At 39.4% G+C, this 24,709-nt stretch overlaps 2 protein-coding genes across 4 annotated transcripts; one reads left to right on the plus strand and one right to left on the minus strand.

Moving 5' to 3' along the window:
* Nucleotides 1–64: 64 nt before the first annotated feature.
* LOC117450749 (dual specificity mitogen-activated protein kinase kinase 4-like) lies at nt 65–20,167 on the minus strand. Of its 3 annotated transcripts, XM_034088684.1 has the most exons (13): nt 19,720–20,167; nt 18,859–18,894; nt 17,961–17,993; nt 14,269–14,371; nt 13,986–14,160; nt 11,865–11,984; nt 11,600–11,719; nt 11,464–11,515; nt 11,237–11,364; nt 4,362–4,439; nt 1,873–2,021; nt 1,496–1,541; nt 65–776 (listed from the first exon to the last, which is right to left on the minus strand). In XM_034088684.1, exons 1-13 carry the CDS (start codon nt 19,868–19,870, stop codon nt 663–665), a joined length of 1,305 nt encoding a protein of 434 aa, XP_033944575.1. In that variant the 5' UTR covers nt 19,871–20,167; the 3' UTR covers nt 65–662. The 3 variants fall into 3 exon arrangements, with proteins under 3 accessions (XP_033944575.1, XP_033944577.1, XP_033944576.1); XM_034088686.1 differs by lacking the exon at nt 17,961–17,993 and having other exon boundaries at nt 14,269–14,359; XM_034088685.1 differs by lacking the exon at nt 17,961–17,993.
* A 1,525-nt stretch (nt 20,168–21,692) lies between these two features.
* On the plus strand, nt 21,693–24,078 carry tmem220 (transmembrane protein 220). Its single transcript, XM_034088687.2, has 6 exons — nt 21,693–22,033; nt 22,113–22,142; nt 22,227–22,287; nt 22,575–22,698; nt 23,287–23,346; nt 23,721–24,078. Exons 1-6 carry the CDS (start codon nt 21,911–21,913, stop codon nt 23,851–23,853), a joined length of 531 nt encoding a protein of 176 aa, XP_033944578.1. The 5' UTR covers nt 21,693–21,910; the 3' UTR covers nt 23,854–24,078.
* The last annotated feature ends 631 nt before the right edge of the window (nt 24,079–24,709 follow it).

The raw sequence follows: 24,709 nt of genomic DNA on the forward strand, positions 1-24,709 counted from the left end.
ATGATATAAAGCCATAACTATTTATGTTCAATGAATGGGGAAAAACACGAGACAGAACACACACTTCCTCTCTCCGTCTTTATTCATATATCAGCATATAGTCCACTGTACAGCGAGGGCAGCAGCCCCTCAGCACGGACTGCAGGTCTAACACGATTCTGCCCACCAACACGCTTTAAACTGCTTTATACCCAGAGAAGCAAAGTTCCATTAACATACCAAACACAATGCTTTCAGTTACGTACATGGAAGAGGTGGGACAATTCACAAAAGAGCATGATTCCAGTATGTTGAAGAATCTCCAAATCAAATATAAATACAAGTTCCACATTATTATTATTATTTTCTTATACTAACCACTGAGATGTGTCCTCATTTAGTTGATTGTTTGATTCAGCTGCTATCATACTTACATAACTGTGTATTTGTGAACAAGAGAGAAACAGAAGTGTTGATATATTATACAGACATAACACCACTGTTATTGCAAATGGTGTGTTTTTTTTTAGGCTTTACAATTCTCTTTTAACACTGCAATAAGGGGACCAAGCAAATGTACACAAGGATTTGTTTTGTTTTCTTCTTTTTTTTTGTTAATGCATCTATTGTTGCAGACTGCATGGTGAATATTTAGTGATGTGTTTGTGTGTCTTGTCGTGCCATCAGTCCATATACATCGGTGAGCTGGGAGACGTCGGCATCTGATCCATGAGCCGGCACACGTAACTCGCCACGTCCACCGAGCGCTCCTCGTACATCTGGATGAACGGATCTTTCTGCAGTGGACAGGGAAACAAGAGGAGATATAGATAAATACCACCTCCTACAAAACATAAAATAAAAATAACGACCACCAGGGTTTATATTTATTCAGAGTAAACACTTTCAAGGTTACTTAACCAAACATATCCAGATTCTTGAAGTCCTTAATTTAACGAATTAGTTGCATTATTAGATGAATTATTAATTTGAGAGTGAAATATAAATCATCAATATAAATGTATTTGGAATTGCCCAGATTCTTGGAGTATACATTAATTGTAATTGATAATATTTTTACATATTTGATTTTCCATGTTTATTCTAACTTAATGTATTATTTTGTTTTGTTATTTGAAAGGCACATACAAATTGTTTATATAAATGTATTGTCAATTGTTTTCAGCACCCTTCTTTACCTACAGCGGTCAATATATATTGTCACTTTGTTTTGTTATCAGCTGTTCATATTGACTTTGATTGTATGATTTAAAAATGATTTTAAAAATGTTGCTGATTTGCCAAAAATAACAAATAGATATTATACTAGATTTTGTTTAAATTCAAGAATTGTTCAGGGTGTTTGCTAGAATTAAAGCATATTTCAAACCTTAACACCTTCAAGTTAAGTTTTTTCCACATTTTTAGGACTATTCACAAAACACTGCCTCGTTTAAAGAGTAAAATACATTTCTAAACCTTTTTCTAGAACTTCATGAATGTATACAGAACTTACCAGTAGCTCTTTGTACTTTGGCCTTTTTGACTCGTCCTTTGTAAGGCTAGAGGAAGGATGGAAAATATAAAAAGTGTTAAAAGGAAGAGGGTGCAGTTCAGTAATTTGTCCACCAGCAGGACAGAGGATACAGCTGGAGTCTAAACAGGCTCAATACCCTGACATTAAAAACGTCATTTAAATTCCAAACATTATTTTTAAATTTGTACAACTGTAACACATTCAGGTCTGCACCGAATGACTTATTTCTTTTCCATTTCAAAATGCTAATGAGGTTTTCAAATAAAGCTTTGAATGTATGTCTTAAAAGCTTCTAACTCTTCAGGACAGACCTAAACAGATTTGTGCAAAATGTGTTCCCAGCAGTGTTTCCTCACCACACGTTGACAAAGGAGATGAATTTGGGAGAGAAGCGCCTCTCCTCAGAGTTGCAGAGCTGTGGGGGGTCCCCCCTCACCACCTGGGTCAGCTGGTCAAACACACTGTTCCACTTCGGGTAAGGGAACCTGCCTGTGGCCAGCTCGTACTGAAACACAACATAGCCATTACACATGGTATACAAGGAAAACTGCCGATACAAAGCAGGTGTAAAATAATAATACTTGCTTCTTGAAAGGAAGACAACCTTTGAAGTTATTCCAAAACTCCTTTAATTGTACACTATAACAGAAACACTTCCTGCTTTTTCACAATAAGAGCCCCCCCTACTTCCTTCTAATATGTAAAATCTAGCATACATATGTTACTTTACTATAGTACTTGATTATAGTGAAAACAGTATATACACATTGATGAATGTTGTTTACAATGATATGAAACTAGTTAATGCATTGTGTACTTTAAATAAAGTAAATACTGAGCAATTAGGACATGTACACAGTTTTGCTCACTCTTAATTAATCGTTTAGGAGTAATGGGTATCCAAGTGTATGAGGCACCTTAGATGGTAGAGCTTAAAGCTATTTTTTCTTATTTTTCTATCTTATAAATCTAAATCACAACTCCAGAGCTTGATAAAAAGGGCTGGAAAAATAATTGGCATGCTTCCACCATCCTCTCTTCAGGAGATATTTGAGGAGATGGTGAGAAAGCAAGGCCGTAAAATCACATGCGACCCCAAACACATCCTGTATAGAGTTTGAGTTGCAGAAGGTATAGATTACCAAACTGTAAATTGAACAGGTATAAGTTTTCCTTTGTTCCGCTCTCAATCAAGCTGCTGAACAGTCAGAAACAATTGTGATTATGCTGTGTTAGGAGTTGTTGGGAGGTGCAATGTTTACAGTGTAGTTTGTGAAATCGAGAAAGTTAAATAGGGGAAATGCATTATGTGTAAATTAGGGCTGTCAAACGATTACAATTTGTAATCAGATTAATCACAGCTTAAAAATGAATTAATCATGATTAATCACCATTCGAACTATGTCCAAAATATGCCATTTCTTTATGTATATTGTTGTGGGAATGGAAAGATAAATGAAAGAAGGCGGATATATCCATTTAACATACAGTATGTATGTTTATTATAACATTTTTCTGCATGTCAAAATGAAAGACAACCCACACACCTATCAATCATCAAACCGTGGGGTCTTAATTCATTACGTGTTGATTTCTATCAACGGGGGAGTACTTCAGGAAAGTCGACAGAGGGGGGGCTAGTGGAGTACTTCGTGACCACAGAGTGTGAACGTTGTGATCAGCTGTTTTAGCGCAGTTCTCCAGTGAAGGGGGGGGGGGGGGGGGGTTTGTTTCACGGTTATGCCACGAGCTCACAAGACAGTTTTGGGTACGACAACGTGGGGATAACCGCAGCCGGTTGGCGTAGTTTTGGCACAGTTCCGTTGTACAGACCGACGTTAACAGCAGCCCTGTCTGTGCACACGGAGACCGACTCTGTCGTCCGGTGATCTAACCGCCTTCTGGAAAAGCTTCACAAGTACGTCGGTAGCAAATGCGCTTTGTGACACAAGTGACGGTACGCATTTCAGATTACGCACATAACCTGCGTACCAGTTATGTGCACCCCTGTACCAGAGCCATATTATTACTATTATATGGCTCTGCCCTGTACTACAGCAAGAGTATTCTCCGTCGGGACTTCCTGCAACAACACAACGCCGTTATCAAAGATGTTCTATTGAGAAGACGATCACTACGTGACAAAAGTTTTCAAAACCGTGGCTACTGAATCAATCTTACTAACTGCTGTCTGTGTAATTTACTCCGCGCGAGTTGGCAGACTTTATTTTGCTTACTTTAACATCATTTTTCATGGTGGGGCTAAGCCATTTCTTGGTATGGGTGTAGCCTACCCCAGCCATACCCTGGCGTTGCCACTGGTGGCACGTATCGGGCGGGCCATTCTGCACATGCGTTAAATGCGTTAAATATTTTTAACGCATTTAATTCAAAAAATTAATTACCGCCGTTAACGCGATAATTTTGACAGCACTAGTGTAAATAGGTATGGACACAATAGGGATATGTGCAATCTGACAGACACTATGCATAGGTGCAATAGGGAAAGTGAAATATTGATTTGTGTATGAATACAGTAGGGAACGTGCAATATTTGATTTATGTAAAAATACAATAGGGAAAAGTGCAATATTTGATTATGTATGAATGCAATAGGGATATGTGCAATAGGGAAAGTGCTGTACCTGTATGTTTCTTGTTTGTTTGTTTCTTTGCCATGTGATATGTGATCTCTGTTTTGTATCTATGACTGATTGACCTGAATGTTTTATGTGTATTATCTCGATGCCCAAGACAAATTTCTCCTAAGGGAGACAATAAAGCTTTATCTTATCTATCTTATTTATTTATGATTTGACTCCATGAGTGTGAAGTGAACACTCACCAGTGTGATTCCCAAACTCCAGACGTCTGAGCGGACGTCGTAGCCCTGCCTGGACGCACTGGGGTCAATTCGCTCGGGCTGAAAACCAAACAGGAAACAGATGACACTTTAACCAACATGCTTAGGCTTAAATCCCCATGTACAAATGTTGAAATTATGCTTCAGTTTGTTACTTAATTTTGTATTCTCTTTTATTTGTTCCTACTGTTTGATATGTGTGAATGCACCATCAGTACAACATGTCAACACACTTTGTGCAATAACAAAAACAATGTCTATTCTATATTTAGGCTTTTTGTACAACACATGTAGTAATATCCTACTGTAAAGGTCTTTTTACGGCACATACAGTATATTAGATAACTGGTGATGTGAAGTGCTGCTGTACGTTTAGCAAACCACCAGATGTCACTGTGTGTTGAATTTAAAACCTCAAATACTTTCTCAGCATTAAAGGCGCTCGAATTTGAAAGTACACAACCGGAAAAAATCTGCCTCTTCCTTCAGACTTCCTTACAGAGCCCCTCCTCCAACACACACGAACGCGCACATGACCAATGAGGGCACGAGATAAGTGTGTGCACAGATGGAAGGCTGACAAGCAGGTAGGCCATCCAGTTACTTTTTAGATATTTGTATGTATTTATTGTCAAAGCATTTCATATATTCATTGCTATCGGGATGTTAAGAGCATTCCATAGAATATAACAAAAAGTGTTTCTGAAGTGAATTACCAACCCCAACTTTAACAGAAACCTCCACATCTTTTCATCCTTAAAAAAAGGAAGTATAAAGCTGAATGTAAACAAAGTCAAAATAAAACTGAGTAAAGCAGTTTCACTCAAAATCTGTGTTTTTCTGAAATTCGCTCAGCTTGTTTCTCCAATTACTTAAATTATTTCCAAATGTCCGTGACAAAAATCCTTCATCTAGTAAAGAAAAAGATTCAAAAATCATATAAAAAGGGAAAACTAGATAGAAAGTTAGTCTACGTGAGCTGTGGCAGACAATGTTGTCACATGCTCGAAAGAGAAACAACGCCATCACAGGAAAACAAATTAAACGTACCAATACCTTGATTATAATTACGGATTTCTCTGGGTTAAAAAAATGCTGTAATATTTCGGATATTTTAGGTTCAGTTCACATCAACATGTATATGCCTAACACAAGTAAGGTCGTTTTTAACAATTCTAATGAGGAAATATATATTTTAATGTCAGTCTTTTGGTTCCAGACTACATAATAATAAAGAAACGGGTGCTCCTGCTTAAACTGGGTCAAAACAAATCCAGTGCTCCACAAACTCTCCCCGGAGACAGCACATCACCTCGGGCGTGTTTTCACCTGCAGCACATGCCATCAGTGCACACGTGAGGAGCGTGTTCCCTCAGTTCTGCCTCTCAGGCTCTGCGTGCCTTACAGCCTCCCTCCTGTTATTCACAGCCCGCCTTCCCCTTCATCACAGAGGCAAAGTGGTGTGGAGGGCTGCAGAAAGTCTGCTGCGGTGCAGGGAGGAGGAAGCCCCTCGATGGCCCACTTTCAGAGGGCCTGATTTAGATGCTGATGTCAGCGCGCAGAGCGGTACAGTATGTGCTGCAGCCTGCAGCAGTGATGGAGCAGCAGCTGAACACTGCAGAGACACGCTCACATCTGCCACAACCCAGTGTTCAGTCTGCACCACCTCAGCAAATTCATCGTTAAAATTATACTAGTGGGGAAAATAATTAGACGTGTGCTGCAACTAATGATTATTTTCAGTTCTAGATTCTCCGATGTGAGGAATTGTACCTTCTTTTATCGGTTATCATTGAATCTCGATCTGCAGTCAATGAGGATTATTATTAGCATGTTTACATACTACATTAAACTGTTTAATTTACATTCACAACCTATAAGAACACAGTAAATGGGAATCCAGTTTACAAAATTCTAAAACATCTAAAGAGAATATTAAATAAAAAACAAACTGCTTAGTAAGCAACATGAGGCTCCATGTCGTAGAAAACAACAACTTCCACACATATGTAGCCTTTGAAAAACCACATTGTGTAATTTCAACTTAACCGTTCAAATATAAATTCCTTCTACATCCAACTCCAATTGTTGTCGAGTTAAAGAGGTCTTCTAAACTCTGTGGTAGCAATAACTCCACAGCTGTCCTCAGGTCATATTGTCTACGTCACTGAATCTGCAGCACCGCAGTGTTCATCACCTGGAGACTGTGCCAGCTGGAAACAAGAAACTGCAGCACAGATTCCTGCAGTCTGAGTTCCTGAGCCATACACAGGGCAGGGTGTGTGTGTGTGTGTGTGTGTGTGTGTGTGTGTGTGTGTGTGTGTGTGTGTGTGTGTGTGTGTGTGTGTGTGCGCTGATAGAGCCTCACCAAACTTAGAATGGAAACTGCTGCGGGATGTAACCCCCCCAACAGAAAATAACCTCCGGTGATGACGTCACTCTGAGATCACCCCTTTAAACCGCCGCAGCTCTTCAACAATGCTGTGTGTATTTACACACAGAAACTGCTCATTAACAGGATGTAATCAGTCGAGGCAATACTCATTCATCAAAATATATCTTATAGACACACACACCAGAATATATCAGCTACCCTGAGTAAGACGCCTGTCCTCACTCATTGCACCATTTATTTGACTAAATTATGTGATTTACATACAGAATAGAGTTGCAGAAGGTGAGACTCTTACTTTTAAAACCCAGAGATTTAGTATTAATCAAATAAACGAATAGATCTTTAACTCAGTCTTGAACTCCGACCTGCTGGTGGCTTCACAAATATTGCCCCACCTTTGCCGTCCAATTTTTTTCGACATAAGCGGCTGAAATCTGGCATGCAGGTCAAGTGTTTGGTTGCGGAGGTGTGTGTTTGTTTTCATGCCACTTGGCAAAAAGCGGGTGTGGCAGTGAGAGTGGCGTAAGACTCGGGCTCATAACTTCTGAACGGATTAATGCACTGCGACTGCCTCAGAGCCTGTTGCGTGTTGCTTGTGTGTCTGTGTGCATTGCAGGACTTTGGAGGGGGGGGGAGCTGAGGACACTTGGCCAGTGCCCCAGGACCTACATGTACTTAAGCTCAGCTGCCCGGAGTCACAGTCTCCCCCTGACTCTCCTCTGGATCCCCGGCCCTTTGCACAGCCTGGGTTGCCACTCGACAACGAAGTGAATTTATTAATTTTATGTTAATAAATGTGAGGTTCTCCTCGCTAAATGCTGTGTGTGACTCACGTTTGTTGCAGCCTGCAAACTGGTCGAACATGCACCATTGCACTCAGATGATATAAGAGATGTCTGTGTGTGTGTTGGTACATTAATGCCCCTTTCACACCAACGCGGTTCCCGTTCTAGCTCCGTGCTAGAGCTTTTCTGGTTCGGAACCGTTTTTTCTTTTCAGCCCCCGTTTTGTTCACACCGCCCAGAGCCCGACTGGTGCTGCCGATGCTGCGTCATGACGTCACCGTTTACGTCGCGGATTTTCTCCCCAACGACGTCGGGTCGATGATCGAGTTGCTTTTAATCATACAAAGCCATGGTCCTCTGAATTCATGCTAGACATAGGTGTGTATAAGAATTGGTTTGTTGAATGAAAGTTTGAATGTGGTTTTTATCTGGATCTGGATTAATACTGAGCAGAACCCAGAGGTATCACGCTCAGTGGGGGATGGATGATCCCCGCTAAATGTCTCTTAAAATTTGCCGGAAGCACTCCACGGTTTCTGCGATGACAGCTTCTTCTGGTAGCAAGTTCCACTCTCTGTTCTCGGAAAGAAGGAGTATTTAAGAGTGTCACTAGTTGCGAAAATTCGCTCGAAGTTCAAAGAGTTGGCTTTGCGGGTTGCACTTCTAACTGGCTCTAGGTACATTGATGCATCAATGGCTGAGATGTTATGGACAATCTTGAAGAAGAGAACCAAACGAGCCAATCGCCGCCTTTCACTTAATTCCACCCAGTTCAACCGCTTGAGCATTTCTGTGACACTGCTGTCCCATTCATAATCTCCAAAAATGAATCTTGCACCTCTTCTTTGTACTGATTCCAGGGCATCACTGTCTTTATCAGTGTAGGGGTCCCAGACCGAGCTGGCGTACTCTAGTTTAGAACGTACTAGGGCCACAAAAGATGTCTCCTTCAGTTTCTGGGGACAGCGTCGCAGGTTCTGGCGTAGGAAGCCGAGCGAACGGTTTGTCTGTGTTACAATTTCAGGTTGTTATGGATTTCTACCCCAAGATAAGGCTGGTGGGTCACCTCTTTTAACACCTGGCCACATAGAGTATAGTTTTTAATGTGCGGGTTTGTTGATCTGCTTGTTCGTAGGATGTAGCACTTACTAGTATTAAAGCACATTCCCCAAGTGTTAGCCCATTCCTGAAGTCTAGTCAGGTCACCCTGTAGGTCTTCTTGGTCACTTCCATTTTTAATAGGCCTGTAGAGCAGGCAGTCATCCGCGAATAACCGCACTGTAGATGCTACATGTGACGGCAGGTCATTAATGTAGCATAAGAAAAGCAATGGACCCAGCACAGTGCCTTGTGGGACACCAGAGTCAACGTGAACTGTACTTGATTTCACCCCTTCTACGACTACTTGTTGGCTTCTTTGCATGAGAAAGGTTGTGGTCCAATCAAGTATTGGGCCGGTTATACCCATGTGGGCCAGCTTTAGCAACAGGCGCTTATGTGGAACCGTGTCAAAAGCCTTTGAGAAATCAAGGATTGCCACATCGACTTGCAATTTCTGGTCATGATATTTTGCCAGGTCATGCATTGTGACTAGGAGTTGAGTTTCACACGAATGGTTTTGTCGAAATCCATGCTGGAACGGGGTGAGGACATTATGCCTTTCCAGGTGATTCAACAGGTGTTTGCAAATGATGTGTTCCAGGAGTTTACAACATACTACTGTCAGGGAAACTGGTCTGTAATTTGCGGCGATGTGCCGGTCCCCTTTCTTGAATATAGGCGTAACGTTTGCCTGCAGCCAGTCATCGGGTAGATTTCCTGTTTGCAGTGACTGCGTGAATACGCACTTGAGCAGTGGGCCTATTTTGGGGGCCAGCATTTTGAGTATACGATTGGGTAGACCATCTGGGCCGCTAGCCTTGTTGATCTTAATATTTGCCAGTAGTTTGGTCACTCCTTCAGTCGTGATGATCAGGTCTTCTATCTGCGGGGCTGGATCTCCTGATATAGAGGGCTGGCTACCATCATCCTTAGTAAATACAGATTTAAATTGTTTGTTGATGAGTTCAGCCTTGTCTTTGCTGCTACTGTAGAGGTCTTCACCCTCTCTAATAGGGGAGAGCTGACCTTTTATGAGGAGATGCCTCTAAATTGTGTCGGGAGATTTTAAGGCCACACCTTATTACTGATATCAAAAATCCTTCGGGATCGCTTAAACAGATTTAGCGGGTCGTTTGAATTGAAACAGCAGTTAATTGAACCTGGTTCCTCAGGAGTTAGTAGAGGTGAAATCTTGCTGACGTTGGTGGATCTGAGCCAAGCAGTAAACTCTCCCTGCGGAGATCCACAACATCCCCACACTTGACTTCAAAAAAGGCCCTCAAGTCCCATCTGTCTGCCAAGGACTTTGGCCCCAAATCTATTTGATGTTTTGTCTGTCTAAACTGTTCGTCTGACTGCCTTTTGTTTTGTTATGTTTGTTTATACTCCTGTTCTTCCTTGTAAAGTGACCTTGTGTATCATGAAAGGCGCTATAGAAATCCAAGTTATTATTATTATTATTAAACTTACATGGACTCAATAGCTTCTGTTAGGTCAATTAGAAGGTCTGAGTAATTTGATTCTACTTGTGATAGTCGGACATGAGTCATGACAACCTGTGCAGCCCATGTATTGATTCCATCCGATAGCTGCTATAATACAAAACAAGACGTCTGCCTGCTTTGCACAATGATCAATGACAGCGAGCAGATGGTCAAAGTAAGGTACAAAAACAGAATCACACTAAGCCTGGTTAGTGTTGCCTGACTTTATAAAGTGTGTTTTTTTTAATAAGTGTGTGGTTGCGTTCTAGTCACTTTGGTCAGCGCTACTGCTTGTTACAACTTTCATTTGCCGGACTCGCCATGAACTGTTATTGCCCCCGCCTCCGACGTAAGCGTGACATATGCGGTTCTTGCTTCTAGACCGAAAAATTGTTGGTGCTTGAAAAGCACCGGTTTTCGGAGCTTAGAGCCGGCTCTGCTGCGGTGTGAACAGGAAAAACAGGTGCTTTTCAGGCTCTAGCTCCGAACCGGCCCTGGAACCGCGTTGGTGTGAAAGGGGCATAAGTGTGCTTGTTTTGATCACAAACACTTTTTAGATGATTCAGCATCTAATATTTGTTTTCTCAAGCTGCTCGTGCTGTTGTATCAGAAACCAGTTGTGAGTGTGGCAGAAAACAGTATGGAAGCAGAAAGCACTGTGTCGCTATTGTAAAGGCTAAAGTCCCAAAGTTGGTGCCAGAGGGTGTACCCCCCCTCCTGTCGAAAAACCTCCATTGGACTCCTTAGTTTACTTCCGTAACATAGTGATATCACTATATACACTCACTCTTCTACTGGCTAGCACTCTAACACATTGTACATGATATGCTAAGGGACATCTCTAAGCGGTTGACCAATCATAACAGAGTCGGCCAGCTAACCAATCAGAGCAGACTGGGCTCTGGTTTCAGACAGAGGGTGAAAAGAGGTGCTGCAGCACAGGCAGTATGACAAAAATAAAGAGCTTTTTGAACCTTAGAGCATGGAGATATGTCACAGTAGAGGCTCTAAATATAAAAATGAACTGAGAATAATAAGGCCCCTTTTAGTGTGTAGCATCAGTTCATTTTTAACAAGGAGAGAGTTACTTACAGCCATGTAGGGCCTGCAGCCTGCATCTCTGGTTTTGGCGATGGAGTCCACCAGCTGGCCGCTGATGCCGAAGTCACACAGCTTGATGTTGCCATTCCTGTCCAGGAGGATGTTTGACGGCTTAATGTCTAAAGGAGGGAGGAGAGAAAAGGTTAAACCGGATTTTCTACCAATAAGAGTCTATAAAATATAAAATAAGTTAATGATGAGATTATGTATCGTCTTACCTCTGTGTATTATTTTCAAGTTTTCTTTTAAGTGGTTAAGTGCCTTCACAGTCTGCAAAACAAAATGGAATCTTAGGCAGCAGGAATCGAACATTAGGCATTTACATTTTTTAAAAGTGGTCCAAGAACAACTTACAGCTAATGTTATTTTTCCTAATATTTCCTCCGGAATCACGTCGTCTAATGAGCAATATACAAATTTGTAAAATTTGTCTAACGAGGTAGCCATAAGTTCCATACAAATCCAACAGTCGCCCTGAAACACAAGAAAGGTAGTCATGAGTTTGAGAAGTTTAATTTATAAACACACATTTATAAAATATGACAGCACAAAGAAAAGAAAAGAGTAATTAAACAGAGGTTAATATAATGAAAAGAACAATGTAGAAAATGGTATGCACCTCTCTGAACAGAGCACCGTAAAACTGCACGATGTAAGGACAGTCACTACTCCTCACGACCACATCCAGATCCATCAGCAGCTGCTTCTGCTCTTTCTCATCAACTGTGGATCGAATTCTCTGTTGGAAAAAAAACAATGCACAGAATTATAAAAAAACAAACACATCGTGGACATTTTCACATAGATTAGGTATGGTACTAGATTGGAAAGTTATTGGTCAATATCAATACCAGTGAAATTCCATGAACCTGCAAACCCAATTAAATATCACTGTAGAAACTAAAATCCTTTTAACATGTACTCATTTTGTTAAAACTCCCAAGTCTCCTCTCTACCTGAATCACTAGTGTCAATCAAGTGTAGGCCACGCCCCCTACCAAAGCTTATAAATCTCCACCCTTCAGGCCTGTCACTCCCTTCCTCCCCTCAGAGACTGCAGGCAAAACAAAGGAACCACCGAGTTCTCAATTGTTTGTACTTAAAACATTTGATGACATGTAAACATATCGTTTGTTTATCTGTTAGATTGACCTGCTAGTAGTGATGGCGAGATGAAGCCTTATGAAGCTCTGAAGCTTTCCAGCCAATTGGTTCTCAAAAGGGTTCATCTCATGAGGCTTCATCATGGGCTTCATTTGAACACAAACCCCCTGTTGGTCAAAGTGTGTAAAACAGGCAGATTGGACATCTCAACAGTGTGCTCTATCTCATACCGAGTTCCCAATGAGTAAAGCCTTAGAATAACTCTAAACAACGAACATTAAATCATATTTCATGTTAACAATATTGTTTTTATTCCAGTTTAATGATTGTGATTGAAAAGCCTAAGGAGGCTGCTAAACATTGCAAAGAGGGATTTGTGTTCCTTAATAATATTCATAAACTTAACCATGTTGTAACCTGAGAGGCTAAACCATATCAAAGAATACATTTATTAACTACATTATCTCATTTAGCTGTAGCTTTATAAACAAAAAAAGAGACTATTTGACGAGTCGTTGAACCAGGGACCCTGCGGTTGTGAGTAAACTGCTTTCCAGCTGAGCCACAGCCCACACAATAAATCAACTTGAAAACACTATTTATTAAATGTATTCATTTATTCATATCTTTATTCCTACATTTATTTATGCTTTTATTCATGTATACTTATGACATGTTGCGACCTCTATATGAGTGAGGGTCTGAGCTCACTTAATTCCATCGTGTCACCGGGCCCGGGTACAGGAGGGGTAATATGGTTCTTATTATACATCCATGGGTATGAGCGTTGTGGTTCAACCGATCTGAAGCACTTCCTGAAGCAGTCACGTGGTATTGACAGCCAGCGAGGCTTCGTTTGTCATCGATGACATCACTGGCCCAAAACGATACAAGCCTCGATACAAGCTTCACAAAAAGCTTCGGGGATTACTCGACACACGCTTCGAAGCCTCAGCGCAATACGTAACATCACTGCCTGCTAGGTCCCTTTTGATCTGTTCCTATGTTAAAGAAAAAGTAAGCAGTTTACTCCTGTGGCTGCGTTGTATGATGCAAGTAAAATAATTAACCTTATTCAGGATTATTATGCTTGTCCATATTGTAAGACCTGTAATATGTTGCCAATATTCTTTTATTTAGAGATCCACATCCATTGACACCCATGTTGTACCATCCACAAACCAATAAAATGTTAAACGGCCTTCTGGATCCAGTGTTTTAATGTGCACACCACCCGAGATGTTCAGTGAACCACCAAAACTATAGTTTTTTCACCTTTTGTAAGGAAAGTCATAATTCCCTTTCTTGCCATATTAATGTTATGATGAAACGTCCTTAAAAACAACTGAATTAATTCAAGTTTATTGCCAAAAAAAAACATACAATAAACCGTTGCCAATTATTTTTACCCGGTAGTGCTTGAATGTATCATAAAAATCTTGATACATAAATATTCTGTTAATACAAGAAAAGTTACAAACGTAATGTTTCATTAAGACAAATGAGTGTAGAACTATATGAAGTTTAACTCAACATCAAAAAAGGTGAACATAAGGGATGTGCTTTTAATTGAAAAAACCCCACTATTTGTTATGATTTGTAATGATTTATTTTAGAATATCAAAAGATGGATCACCTTGACCGCCATGATCTGGTTGCTGGGATTATGCACCATCTTGTTGACGGAACCGTAAGCCCCTCGTCCAATCTCGCCCAGGTCTTTGAGATCCTCGGCTGTGAAGTCCCAGTGCTGCTCCGCGGAGATCTTCAACTTCCCTGAGGACTCGATACTGTGTGTTCTCAGCCTCTCTCTGCCAGAAAAGAGGAGTGTGTGAAGGTAGAGACCAACTGAAACATCGTTATGTAGCATTACTGGCTTTATTTTAGGATGACATGACAACAGACGAAGGGTCACTCACATGTGCGGGTTCTGGAAGGGCGGCCCGGCCGTGTTCAGTGTGAATCTGGTGGTGGGTTTGATCGGAGGGTTGGCAAAGTTCAGTTTCAAAGCTTTGCGTTTACCTGAGCAAGGAATAAAACAAAGCAGTAATGTGATCAGATCTTCGATAAAGCAGTAAACGCTGAGGCAACCTCACCGCACATGAAAGGTACAAATTAAGAGTGACAACACAAACTATACAATGTGATAACTGATGGAGTGAGGCGAAATATATCCAAATGTACTCAAATCAATGGATGTCATGCTTTCTATAAAATGGGAAAGAACTATTGCATCACCATATATGGAGGTTTTGCTTTATTCATTACAAATGTGTTTTGTTTCCAAGAATTTACTCACCTTGGGATAACTGATGATTAGTTTTTCTCCTCATTGTTAACAAATCCCATGAAAAGACCCAAACCATCACAGAATGCATCTCCTTAGGAATACTGTGTATATACAAGCCTGATAAAGCTTCCTCCTCTGTGCCATAGAGCTCCATTGTCCAACAACTATTAAGAACACATCAATGAGGGACACTGTTGTACTGAGTGACATGTTCCTTCTTTACCATGAACACACAGTAGTTTATTTTGACTACAAATGCCTCCAATACTCACTATAGCACCACATGTGGATTAATCCGCCGCTGAAAATAGTCCCAAGACATTTACATTTTCCTCCTGTTTGCTTGATCAGAAGTGTTGGTAGCTTTGGTCTTTTTATAGGAATTATTAACCATTCAAAATGTAGAACAACACATAACGTTTCTTGCCCTTAACTCAGCATTTTTAAGAAAAAATTGCAGTTGTACACCAAAAATCCCAAATATCTACCCAGGGACTGAGAAAGCTGTATGGTTGCATCCTTATATATCATAAGATTAAATGATGTTTACATTTTGGCTATTATCCAATCATTAGATTTAGACATTACAGTGAGATTTTCTGGACTGGATAGTCCTTACACTTAGAGTAGCCGATACTCTATTGCAATACATCTTCTTTACAGATGTATTTGCAATACAAAATGATCAGGAAAACGAATTAAGAAAAGTTGAAATCCTAGAATGTATCCTACCCTTTGATTGTCAAATCAAATTGTCATGAAGAAAATATTATACTGGTGTCACATGTTCAACAACAGCCTCCGATAATGTGCTTATCTAAAGCTCTAATACTAACTCCACCACTTTCTTACAGATATACATTTAAATCTTGTATTAAATGAAGAAAGAAAACCAAAGCATGCAGCAACAAATCCCACACAAACACCTACATTCAGAGTGCACACACACCAACCCAAACATTAAATAAAAAGGGGAAAACAATGCACTTATAAATACACATGACATGCTTCTCAAGGCCAACTGCTTTGATTTCACCTCCGAATCGTAGGACAGCTCGCTCCACCCAAATACCACAAGAATGGGTGCGCTTGAACTCCCGTCGGCTTTGAATGCAAAACATCGCTTGAAATGACAACTGTGGAGTGTGTGTACCTTGTCTCAACAAGCAAGACGCTATGCTGAGGTGCACCCATGCCAATGCAAAAAAAAAAAAAACACAAACCGATTGAAGTGACAACACCACAGGCACTAGTATTGCTTGTTAGTTGCACTCTGAAAACTAGTGAGGTAGAGCTTCCATTACAGCGTTTTATTAGGAATTGTATTACTACAAACATTGTTTAGTTTGGAGGACTGTTGTTTCACACCGAGGAAGGACAAAGGATCTTAAAATATCAATGGAAGCTCTGAGTTTTAGGCTTATGCCGATGAGAGCAAATACAACTTACCTATAAATGGTCTAATAAGTAGGAAACTGAACTGCACAGTTAAGGTGGCGCATTAAAGGGAGAGTTTGGATTTTTTTTTAAGTGGGGTTGTAAGAGGAACTATAGTCAGTGTTTACCTACATCAAATGCAGTTTAGAAAAACAAGCAGGGGTAACAACAGGAAGCTATGCAATGCAGTCCTGTGAAAGGGGGCAGCAGATAGCTCTTTAACCACCTTAAAAAAACAAATAAATCAGTTTTAATGTATACTACATTTAGACTTTTTTTGTTATGTTTATCTAGCCGTCAGACAGACCTTTCCAACGGATAACTTAGGCCTTTATCAAAGACCACCACCAGACTCCATTGATAATAACAGTAATTCCACTTTGCAGGAAAGGGAAGTTCCTGGTCTACCGTTTTGTTTGTTTGTGTAATTATGTGACATTGGCGTTTTAAAAAGGTCCCATGTCATGGCCATTTCAACTGATCATAATTCCATTGTTGAGGTCTACTAGAATAGATTTATACTGTGCAATTTTCCAAACTCACATTGGTTTCTCAAACAGCATCTCTGTATAGTATGTGTATTCACTCTCTGTCCACAACGCCTTGTTGGAGCTCCTGCCCCGCCTCCCTATAAGCCCACTGTGCTCTGGTGTGTGTTTATGTGTTACAATGGCATTTGTTAGCAACCAGAAAATGACACCAGCAATGGCAGATGAGAATGCTGCGTGGGGTCTGGGTGCCATGTTGGCGGGACGTTGCGCGGCTCGATGCTGCGAGGAGCGGACAGTGTGAGCTGGCTTACTGGTCTTGTTTCCTGGCCTGGAGTCTCAGGCTGATAAATCCATGGAGCAGCAGCTGAGAAAAGTGTGTGTGTGTGTGTGTGTGTGTGTGTGTGTGTGTGTGTGTGTGTGTGTGTGTGTGTGTGTGTGTGTGTGCGTGTGTGTGTGTGTGTGTGTGTGTGTGTGTGTGTGTGTGTGTGTGTGTGGGTGTGTGTGTGTGTGTGTGTGTGTGTGTGTGTGTGTGTGTGTGTGTGTGTGTGTGTGTGTGTGTGTGTGTGTGTGTGTGTGTGTGTGTGAGGAAGTCAGCGGAGCCGTTACGTCACGTCACTATACGTCACTGTACCCAGGAAGAAAAAGAAAAATCTCCAACGAGGCGTTCTGGGGCAGCATAGACTGTGTTTGAGTTTTACTCGCTACAGGGTGTACTTTGAGGGTTTGTGACTCTGCAGACCGTTTACAAGCAGAAAAAGCTACATAACACACAAGGGGACGGGTAAGAATCGAAAAAGCATGACATGGGACCTTTAAGTTGTTAGTTAGGATTCACCAAGGTGACATAATCACACAAACAAACTAACCAATCTAGGCACTGGATGACAAGCTAAGTTGGTGTAACAGAGTTAAAATGACTGTTTTTGTCAATGGAGACTGGTGGTTTTGAAGAGAGATTAGGTCTAGGCGAAATAAGCTAAATGTAATTACACTTGGACTGATTTTCTTTTTTAAGGTCTCAAAAATATGTTTTAGCTTCCTGCTGGTACTCCTGTATGTTTCTCTTAACTTCCTCCAACTGTAGGTTATATAAAGTCACTTCAAACTATCCCTTTAATTCTGCAGTAGGTAGTTGATGGGAAAAAGGCTATGATATATTAAAGCTCTTTGTAAAACTCATAAAAGTTCCATACAGCAAGTGCAGGTGTCTGACAAGCTGCAGCTTTATCCTGTCATCTGAGCTAGTAGCAACCGGCACAAGCCTACTTGAAGCATCAGAAGTCTTGACTGGGATTAGTGGAGAACAGCAGGACAGACTCCCCCATACCAGACTGTCAGGCGGAAACAAAGGGATGAGAACTGTTGGTGCTGAAGCAAAAGAGGTTTGGCTTACTTGGGGGAGCTCCAGACAGGTTTATCTGAAACCCTAGAGGTGAGAAGACAGCTTTTATTTTCTTCATATTTCACCTTCAGTTAGCCAGCTTCTTTATCCTCTTCAAGAAGGCTGTTTGTTAGTTAGACCTAATGTTACCTCCCTCTGCTAAAATCCCATCCTGCTGTAAAATATAAAATGGTGTCCAATTTTTTCACCCAACAAACCAGGTTCCAGTTCCAGGGTCGATAAAATAATCACAGAAATTGGCCTTGCTCCACCGACATGTCAGAGATATCTATCGCAGGTGAAATGCATCATAGGGAAGGTAATGCATTAGCATGCACATTTATGACACAAATGTGAGCATGTCATGTTTCAGTGTAACATACAATGGAGGCAAAATTAAACAAAAATATAAGGGGAACTACGAGTGAGAATGAATTACCACCATGAAAAATAATAAAAAAGTTGAATAAACATTTTCTCGGGGACATCTCACCATCATTCAGCATCATGTCAGGAGATAGGAATCATTAGTTAGCAGCAGTAAGGTAAAAGGTGAAATATGGTCAGGGGAACATGAATCAAAGTACATAAATACACATTAAAAACCCAATACATTATTATAAAATCAAATTATATAAAGCCTGCCATCTCAATTATGACTATTTGTATTGATTAATTACACCATCGGGTGAAAGACATTCAAGAAAATACATTTCCCAATCGCTAACTATACAAACACAATGTAAACATCATCATTCAGGACTGAATTATTTTTAAACCATGAAAATATCTATATATATATATATACACATTTGCTTCCCAGAACTTGTAATCATTGATTTAGTATGACATTTTTCTTATTAATAAAATGCTTGTTCTACTCTTAGAAGTCAATGAACTGTGTAGCTACCTGTTTCACTCTGACATCTCCAGCAGGTGTTGGAGTCTGCAAGTTAAAATGAGAGATTGTTGGCACAAAAATACAGCATTCATTTAGAGCATTGTGATTGAATCAAATATATTGATTTAGATATTTAAAAAAGAAAAGAACAGAGCAGCTTCATGCATCACATGTACTTGCTCGTGCATAACAATGGTGTAAAGAATGTATGAAACCCATCTAATGTTACAATTAATTTAATTTGATTGTGTATATTGCCAACCGCCTACAGACAATTGAACATGACTTGACATGATTTCTCAACGCTGAAGGTATTTTTTAATGAATTCGGCATATATTATTCTTACAATCCATGTTATGTGTGAAAGACGCATGAAGCCAATTTTGAAATAACAGACGTCATTACTGCCAAGGGAAGTGCAATCCAAATACATGATTATAAACGGATTGTATATGCAGACTAATAGATAATTACGGTTTGTTAAATTGAAAAATTAAATATTATACAATTGGCATTTATGACATATGTAGTTATAGTTACGATTTATAATTGACATTTCTTTGAACGGAATTTGGCAGTATTTTCCCCAGACAGGAGAAAATAGAACGTAACGTGGCTACGAAATGTCAAAATGGTAACAATGACAAAACATGAATATTGTAAGAAACAGTATATTATTATTGTTTAGTTGATGACAATCGACATGTTTCTCTAGGGGGAAAATACAGGTCCGTTCCCTCGGGAATATGTTTTCAGGGCTGGGAGTAGCCTGAGCCTCCCACGGCTAGCTGCTAACATTAACCTTCACTGCAGCAAAATGTAAGCCATCCCAGCTACTAGCACCGTCTCTGTTAGCATTGCCTACTTACCCTGCATGCTGCTCATTGTTGTAAAGTGCTGCTGGGGGGACTGGAGATGGTGGTGTGCAGCAGATCCTGAGTTATTGCTGCTGTTGTGGCTGCTAGGTGTTGTTGAGTTGTTAGGACTGGGAGTCGCCATTGTTGTGTGTTTGAATTCCATCAGCAGCACCGGGCTGCAATGCAGATACACGGAGAACAACTTCACCCTTCCCTCCCTGCCACAGTAATTACTGCCTCCCTCACGGCAACTTTAGGCCGCAAAACGATCCGGTAGCGACTGTAGAATAGTTTAAAATACGTGAAATTATTCCGATTATTTTAAATTTCCGGGCTACGTTAAACGCTACAGATCCGTAACGTTACCAAAAACAAACATCCAGCTAGGCTAGGCTAACTAAGCTGGCTAGCAGTACTAGCCAAGAAGCTTTAAGACCCGCAATCAGCTGACCAAGTGACACTGACATGTCAACACCCACAGAGCGTCCCGGAGCTACAGAAAACACAACAAGAGTGAGCAGAGACAGAGCCGGATGTGATGTTAGGTTGCTTCAAAATAAAACCATGTCAGTATATTTTTATGGGAATTAAATAAAAACACAACAAAGTGATAAAATAAGTTACAATACTAAGACTGGTGTCAATAAAATAGCAATAACAGTTAGATAAATAAGTTAATATAAATACAAAAAAGTACATTATACTAACATGAGAATAAGAATTGTTTTAAGTTGTCTGGCTATGACAAAACATTGAATTTTCTTTTATTAAATGTTTATTGTAATGCTATGTTGTAGGGCTGTGCAATTAATCGCAATTACGATTTTGATTTTCTGCGTCAATTACGAAAACAACATAATAGAAAAAAACGATTATTTTTGCTTTACTAGGTTGTGACAGTGCACTGCAACATATTTGATCTAATTTATTTAGTCTAATTTATTTTTATTTATCATATTTCTATATATTTAGTAGCTTGTTGAAGTGTGCTCCAAAATATTTGTTGATCTTGTTTATTGGTATTTATTATTTTTGAATGTATTTAAAATGTAAATATAAATGTATCGTTTATTTTAGTATTGGTTTTTCAGTTGAATTATACGTTCAGGGTAATCAACAGTTAAAAAGATGCTGTTCAAATTATTATTTGTATTTATTTTAAAGTTCAATTAATGGATGTTTTCAAAGTCAATGAATCATCGTATTTAATAATCGTGATATCAATTATTGACCAAAAATAATCGTGATTATGATTTTTGCCATAATCGAGTAGCCCTACTATGTTGCTTAAAACAACTTAAATGCCATTTGATGTGTTGCCAAGTTTTTACTAAGCTGTGCTCTGGGAACAATTACAGAATTACAAGGAGCTTGACTTGGGGCAACTGTTTCATCCCTTCAAGATCATCAAAATGTGCTCGGTCATTTACCCAGAAAAAACAACCAAAGTGACAATTAATTTAGGCGTTGAACAGCACCCCAACTACAAAACACTATTATCTAATTATTTATATTGATTAATTTACTCTTTTTGTAGTTTTTTCTAACTGATGATATTATTATCTGTCCCTGTATGTGTCGGATAGCTACTTATGCATTGTGTAATAATAATGAATGCAAAAATCATTAATTAACTTGAAAAATGTAATTCAATTCATGTCAATAATTTTATTTTGTAAAGAAATAACGGAAGTTATATTTTTGCCTTACGGGTAACTGACGTTACTGCGGTCTTGCAGAATGTGTGCTTGTTTTGTTGTACGGGACAGCCAGGGCAACCAAACGTCCAATAATCAAGCCAACGTAGTTAGACCTGTGTCATGTGTGGGGTCTTTTTTTCACATTGCTACATAGTTCCTGTAAGAGTACGTTTAAAAACAATATATCAAACAGGACTGAGCCCCTGGGTGTAATGTGTACAGTTATACAACCCTAAATGTAGAAAATCACTGAACATCCGCCTTAATGATCGTCTGTCGGCTTATACAACGTCAAAAAAGAGGGTGTTTCTTTGTGCATGACTCATTATGGAGATATAGATGCTAAATAATTTGAGAATTGGCGTGCATGTCCCAAAAAGTCAGTGCAAATGTCGTAGTAAATAACAAACAAACGCCTCAATATTTTATCAGCTAGAAGGAATGAGTCATGGCGTTTGCTTGTTGTTACCTCTACGTCCCGCAGAGCCGGGCGGGGAAGCGAAATGAAACAAACAACGATGGGGGAAGTTTGCAAAGAGAAGAACTCAGAGTCATGGCTTTCTGTCATGTGGCGAATCTGCAACTTTTTCATGTCTGTGTTCTTCGCTCTTGCAACATATGTTCAGGTAAGCTTTTAATTTCTAAATTATATGAATTCGATATGTTTTTTGTGGATCGCTCTAACAAATGGTGTCTTGGCTTTAGATTAACGATCCAGACGCAGGGTTGTGGATGGTAAGATTACAACCATTTGCTACATTATTTTGTCGATTGAGATTGATGTGATTTTTGTATGTATATTTAACGTTTCTCTTGCAGGTTGGTTATGGCGTTCCCGCAGTCCTGTGTGCAAGCATTGGATTGAACCCCCATGTGACAGGTAGACATAGTGTGTCGTTTTTCAGTATATAATATGAATGATCATGTATTGCGTATTTAAACTTTGAACCCAGGTCATATCTTAGAGTTTCCTTTCCTGAGTATTTCCCAGTCTTCCACACTTTGCAGGCTGTTGAACTTTGCTTTAATGCTTATTTTACAGTGCATATAACGCCATCAAGTGGCTTCATCACGACTGTACAGCTCAGTAAAGTTCTACTTTAACAACAACACAACACATACCACTGCAAAGTTGACTGTACATGTTTTTTTATTTCCTCTTTGCAGAAACGTTGCCATGGAGGCGTATTGCAGATCTCCATGTGATGATTTCCACTGCTGTGGTTGCCATATTGGGATGGAGACTTTGTAAAGAGCGAATCACAGATATCCTCCAGGAGGAGGAGGGCAGGTAGACGGTTTACCTAAATATGTGTTGAGTCTGCAGCACTGTAGTGATCTGCATTTTGCAAGTCTTATTTCAATGAATTCCCCTGAAGCATTGGCCTTTTTTAAAGATAATTACAAGCAATTGGAGTAAATACTAGAGGGAAGCAATTTGAAAACATGGAGATAATCACTAGTTAGGAGGGATTCTTAAGGCAACACATTAAATTACATGTATATGCAGAAAAGTGGGCGATATTTGTTTGTGTGTGCATAAGCAGTCCTTGTAAAAATGTATGGTACAGTATGATTCCATGATTATTATTATTGGTATGATTTCAATCTCAATATTACAAATAAAAGAGTACATTCATGATGAATTAGGGGTACAAACCTAGTATGGATATGGAGATTTAGATTGATAGTAACGATGCCACATACAACTTTCCCAACATAGACATAGTGTAGTTGAAATATCTAATGTAAAAAAGGGTTCTTATAATACATAAATGATATACATATGTTTGAAATATATATTTTAGAAATTGTTTATGCAAATCTCATTCAGGAAAAAAAACAATTTGACATTTAATATATTTTTTCTTTCTTTTAGAGAATTTTCTGGTCTCATGGTGACACTTGTTTGGCTTCTCCTTTGTCGCCACTCTGGAAGGTAACATTTTCATTATTTTCATTTTTGTAAGGCACTTTTTGGAATATTTCCTCCTCCTTACCTATGAATAAAATGTATGGGAACTTAGTGCATTTGGTTCCAGGACCAACTGTTTCTTAGGTGTGTACTGAACCAGGAACAGCTGCAAAGACTTGAATGTTAAATCAAGTCTTTTGTTATCTTTGTATTCTGTGATGTGTGCTTAGGACATTGGAAATTGTTAAATTTTTGTTTCTATTTCACAACAATTTGTAATGCTGCCTGTCTTGGCCAGGACACTATATACATTTTCTATGAAAATAAAGCTGGTCTTATATAGTTATTTAAACGGCTTTTGTTTTATTTACAGTATGTGTGTTTTCCTTTTCTGTCAGGTCTCCGGTGGGGATGTTCAGGGTCTCCACGGCAACTGCCATCACAGTGTTCCCCTTTGTGGCCTGGCTTTATTATTACATCAATACAGAGCTGAGAGCAAACTGGCCTTCACACTGTAAAACTGCTATTTAAACATCAACTACTGTTCCTTTTGTTATGTTCTCTGACTGAAAACCCTGGACCAACGATGCTGCTCATTTTTTAGTATACACTACTGTACATATGACAGTTGAGCTGTCATAAAGTATTTTTCATCAAAGTATTTTTCATCAAATGTTTACCTACTGTTTTTCTCTATAAAGTGCAATTGATTGTGGAATGTTGATTGTTTTTTCTGTCATTTGAAGTATAAATAATATGCAATAAAAGAAAAAGTGAATCAAAGATAGTTATATATTTTTCTTACTTTTCATCTGCATTTTCATTCCTATCTATCTTTGTTAATATACAATTGAGAGCCTGCTTTTTAGAACATTTTATTTTCAACAAACTGGAAAAAAATTATTGTTTCTTTAGGACAGTATTTTATAATGTATGGTAAAATGATGGTATACATATAATGATGGTCAAAATCCTCAAAATACTTAATAAGTGAATGCCTCATTTGTACCTTTTCAGAAAACTTGTAATCTAAAAGTAAGTTAACAATTTGGGAAGATTCATGTTTACCCTGTATACATGTACTTAGTGCTGCGTACCGGTACGCCGAACCGGTACTGGACTTGTAAAAAGTTTCGGTTCAAGTCCGGTTAAAACCGGAACGTCAGGAACCGGTACTTGGACTCGCAAAAAAACTAGCACTTACGTATATTCTGGTGTCTGTGGTTATTTAAACATTCCCTGATAAACGTTATTCAGCGTCAATAAATGAGTGCTAATCCCAGTGTGCTCAGTGTACAACATCACATGTCATTTCACCTTCGATTTACGGTTTGAAAACGTAGAATTTCGCCACATGCTAATGCTAACCGGAAGTGAAGAATTTTCA

Source organism: Pseudochaenichthys georgianus, chromosome 8, assembly GCF_902827115.2.
Source record: "Pseudochaenichthys georgianus chromosome 8, fPseGeo1.2, whole genome shotgun sequence".
NCBI lineage: Eukaryota > Metazoa > Chordata > Actinopteri > Perciformes > Channichthyidae > Pseudochaenichthys > Pseudochaenichthys georgianus.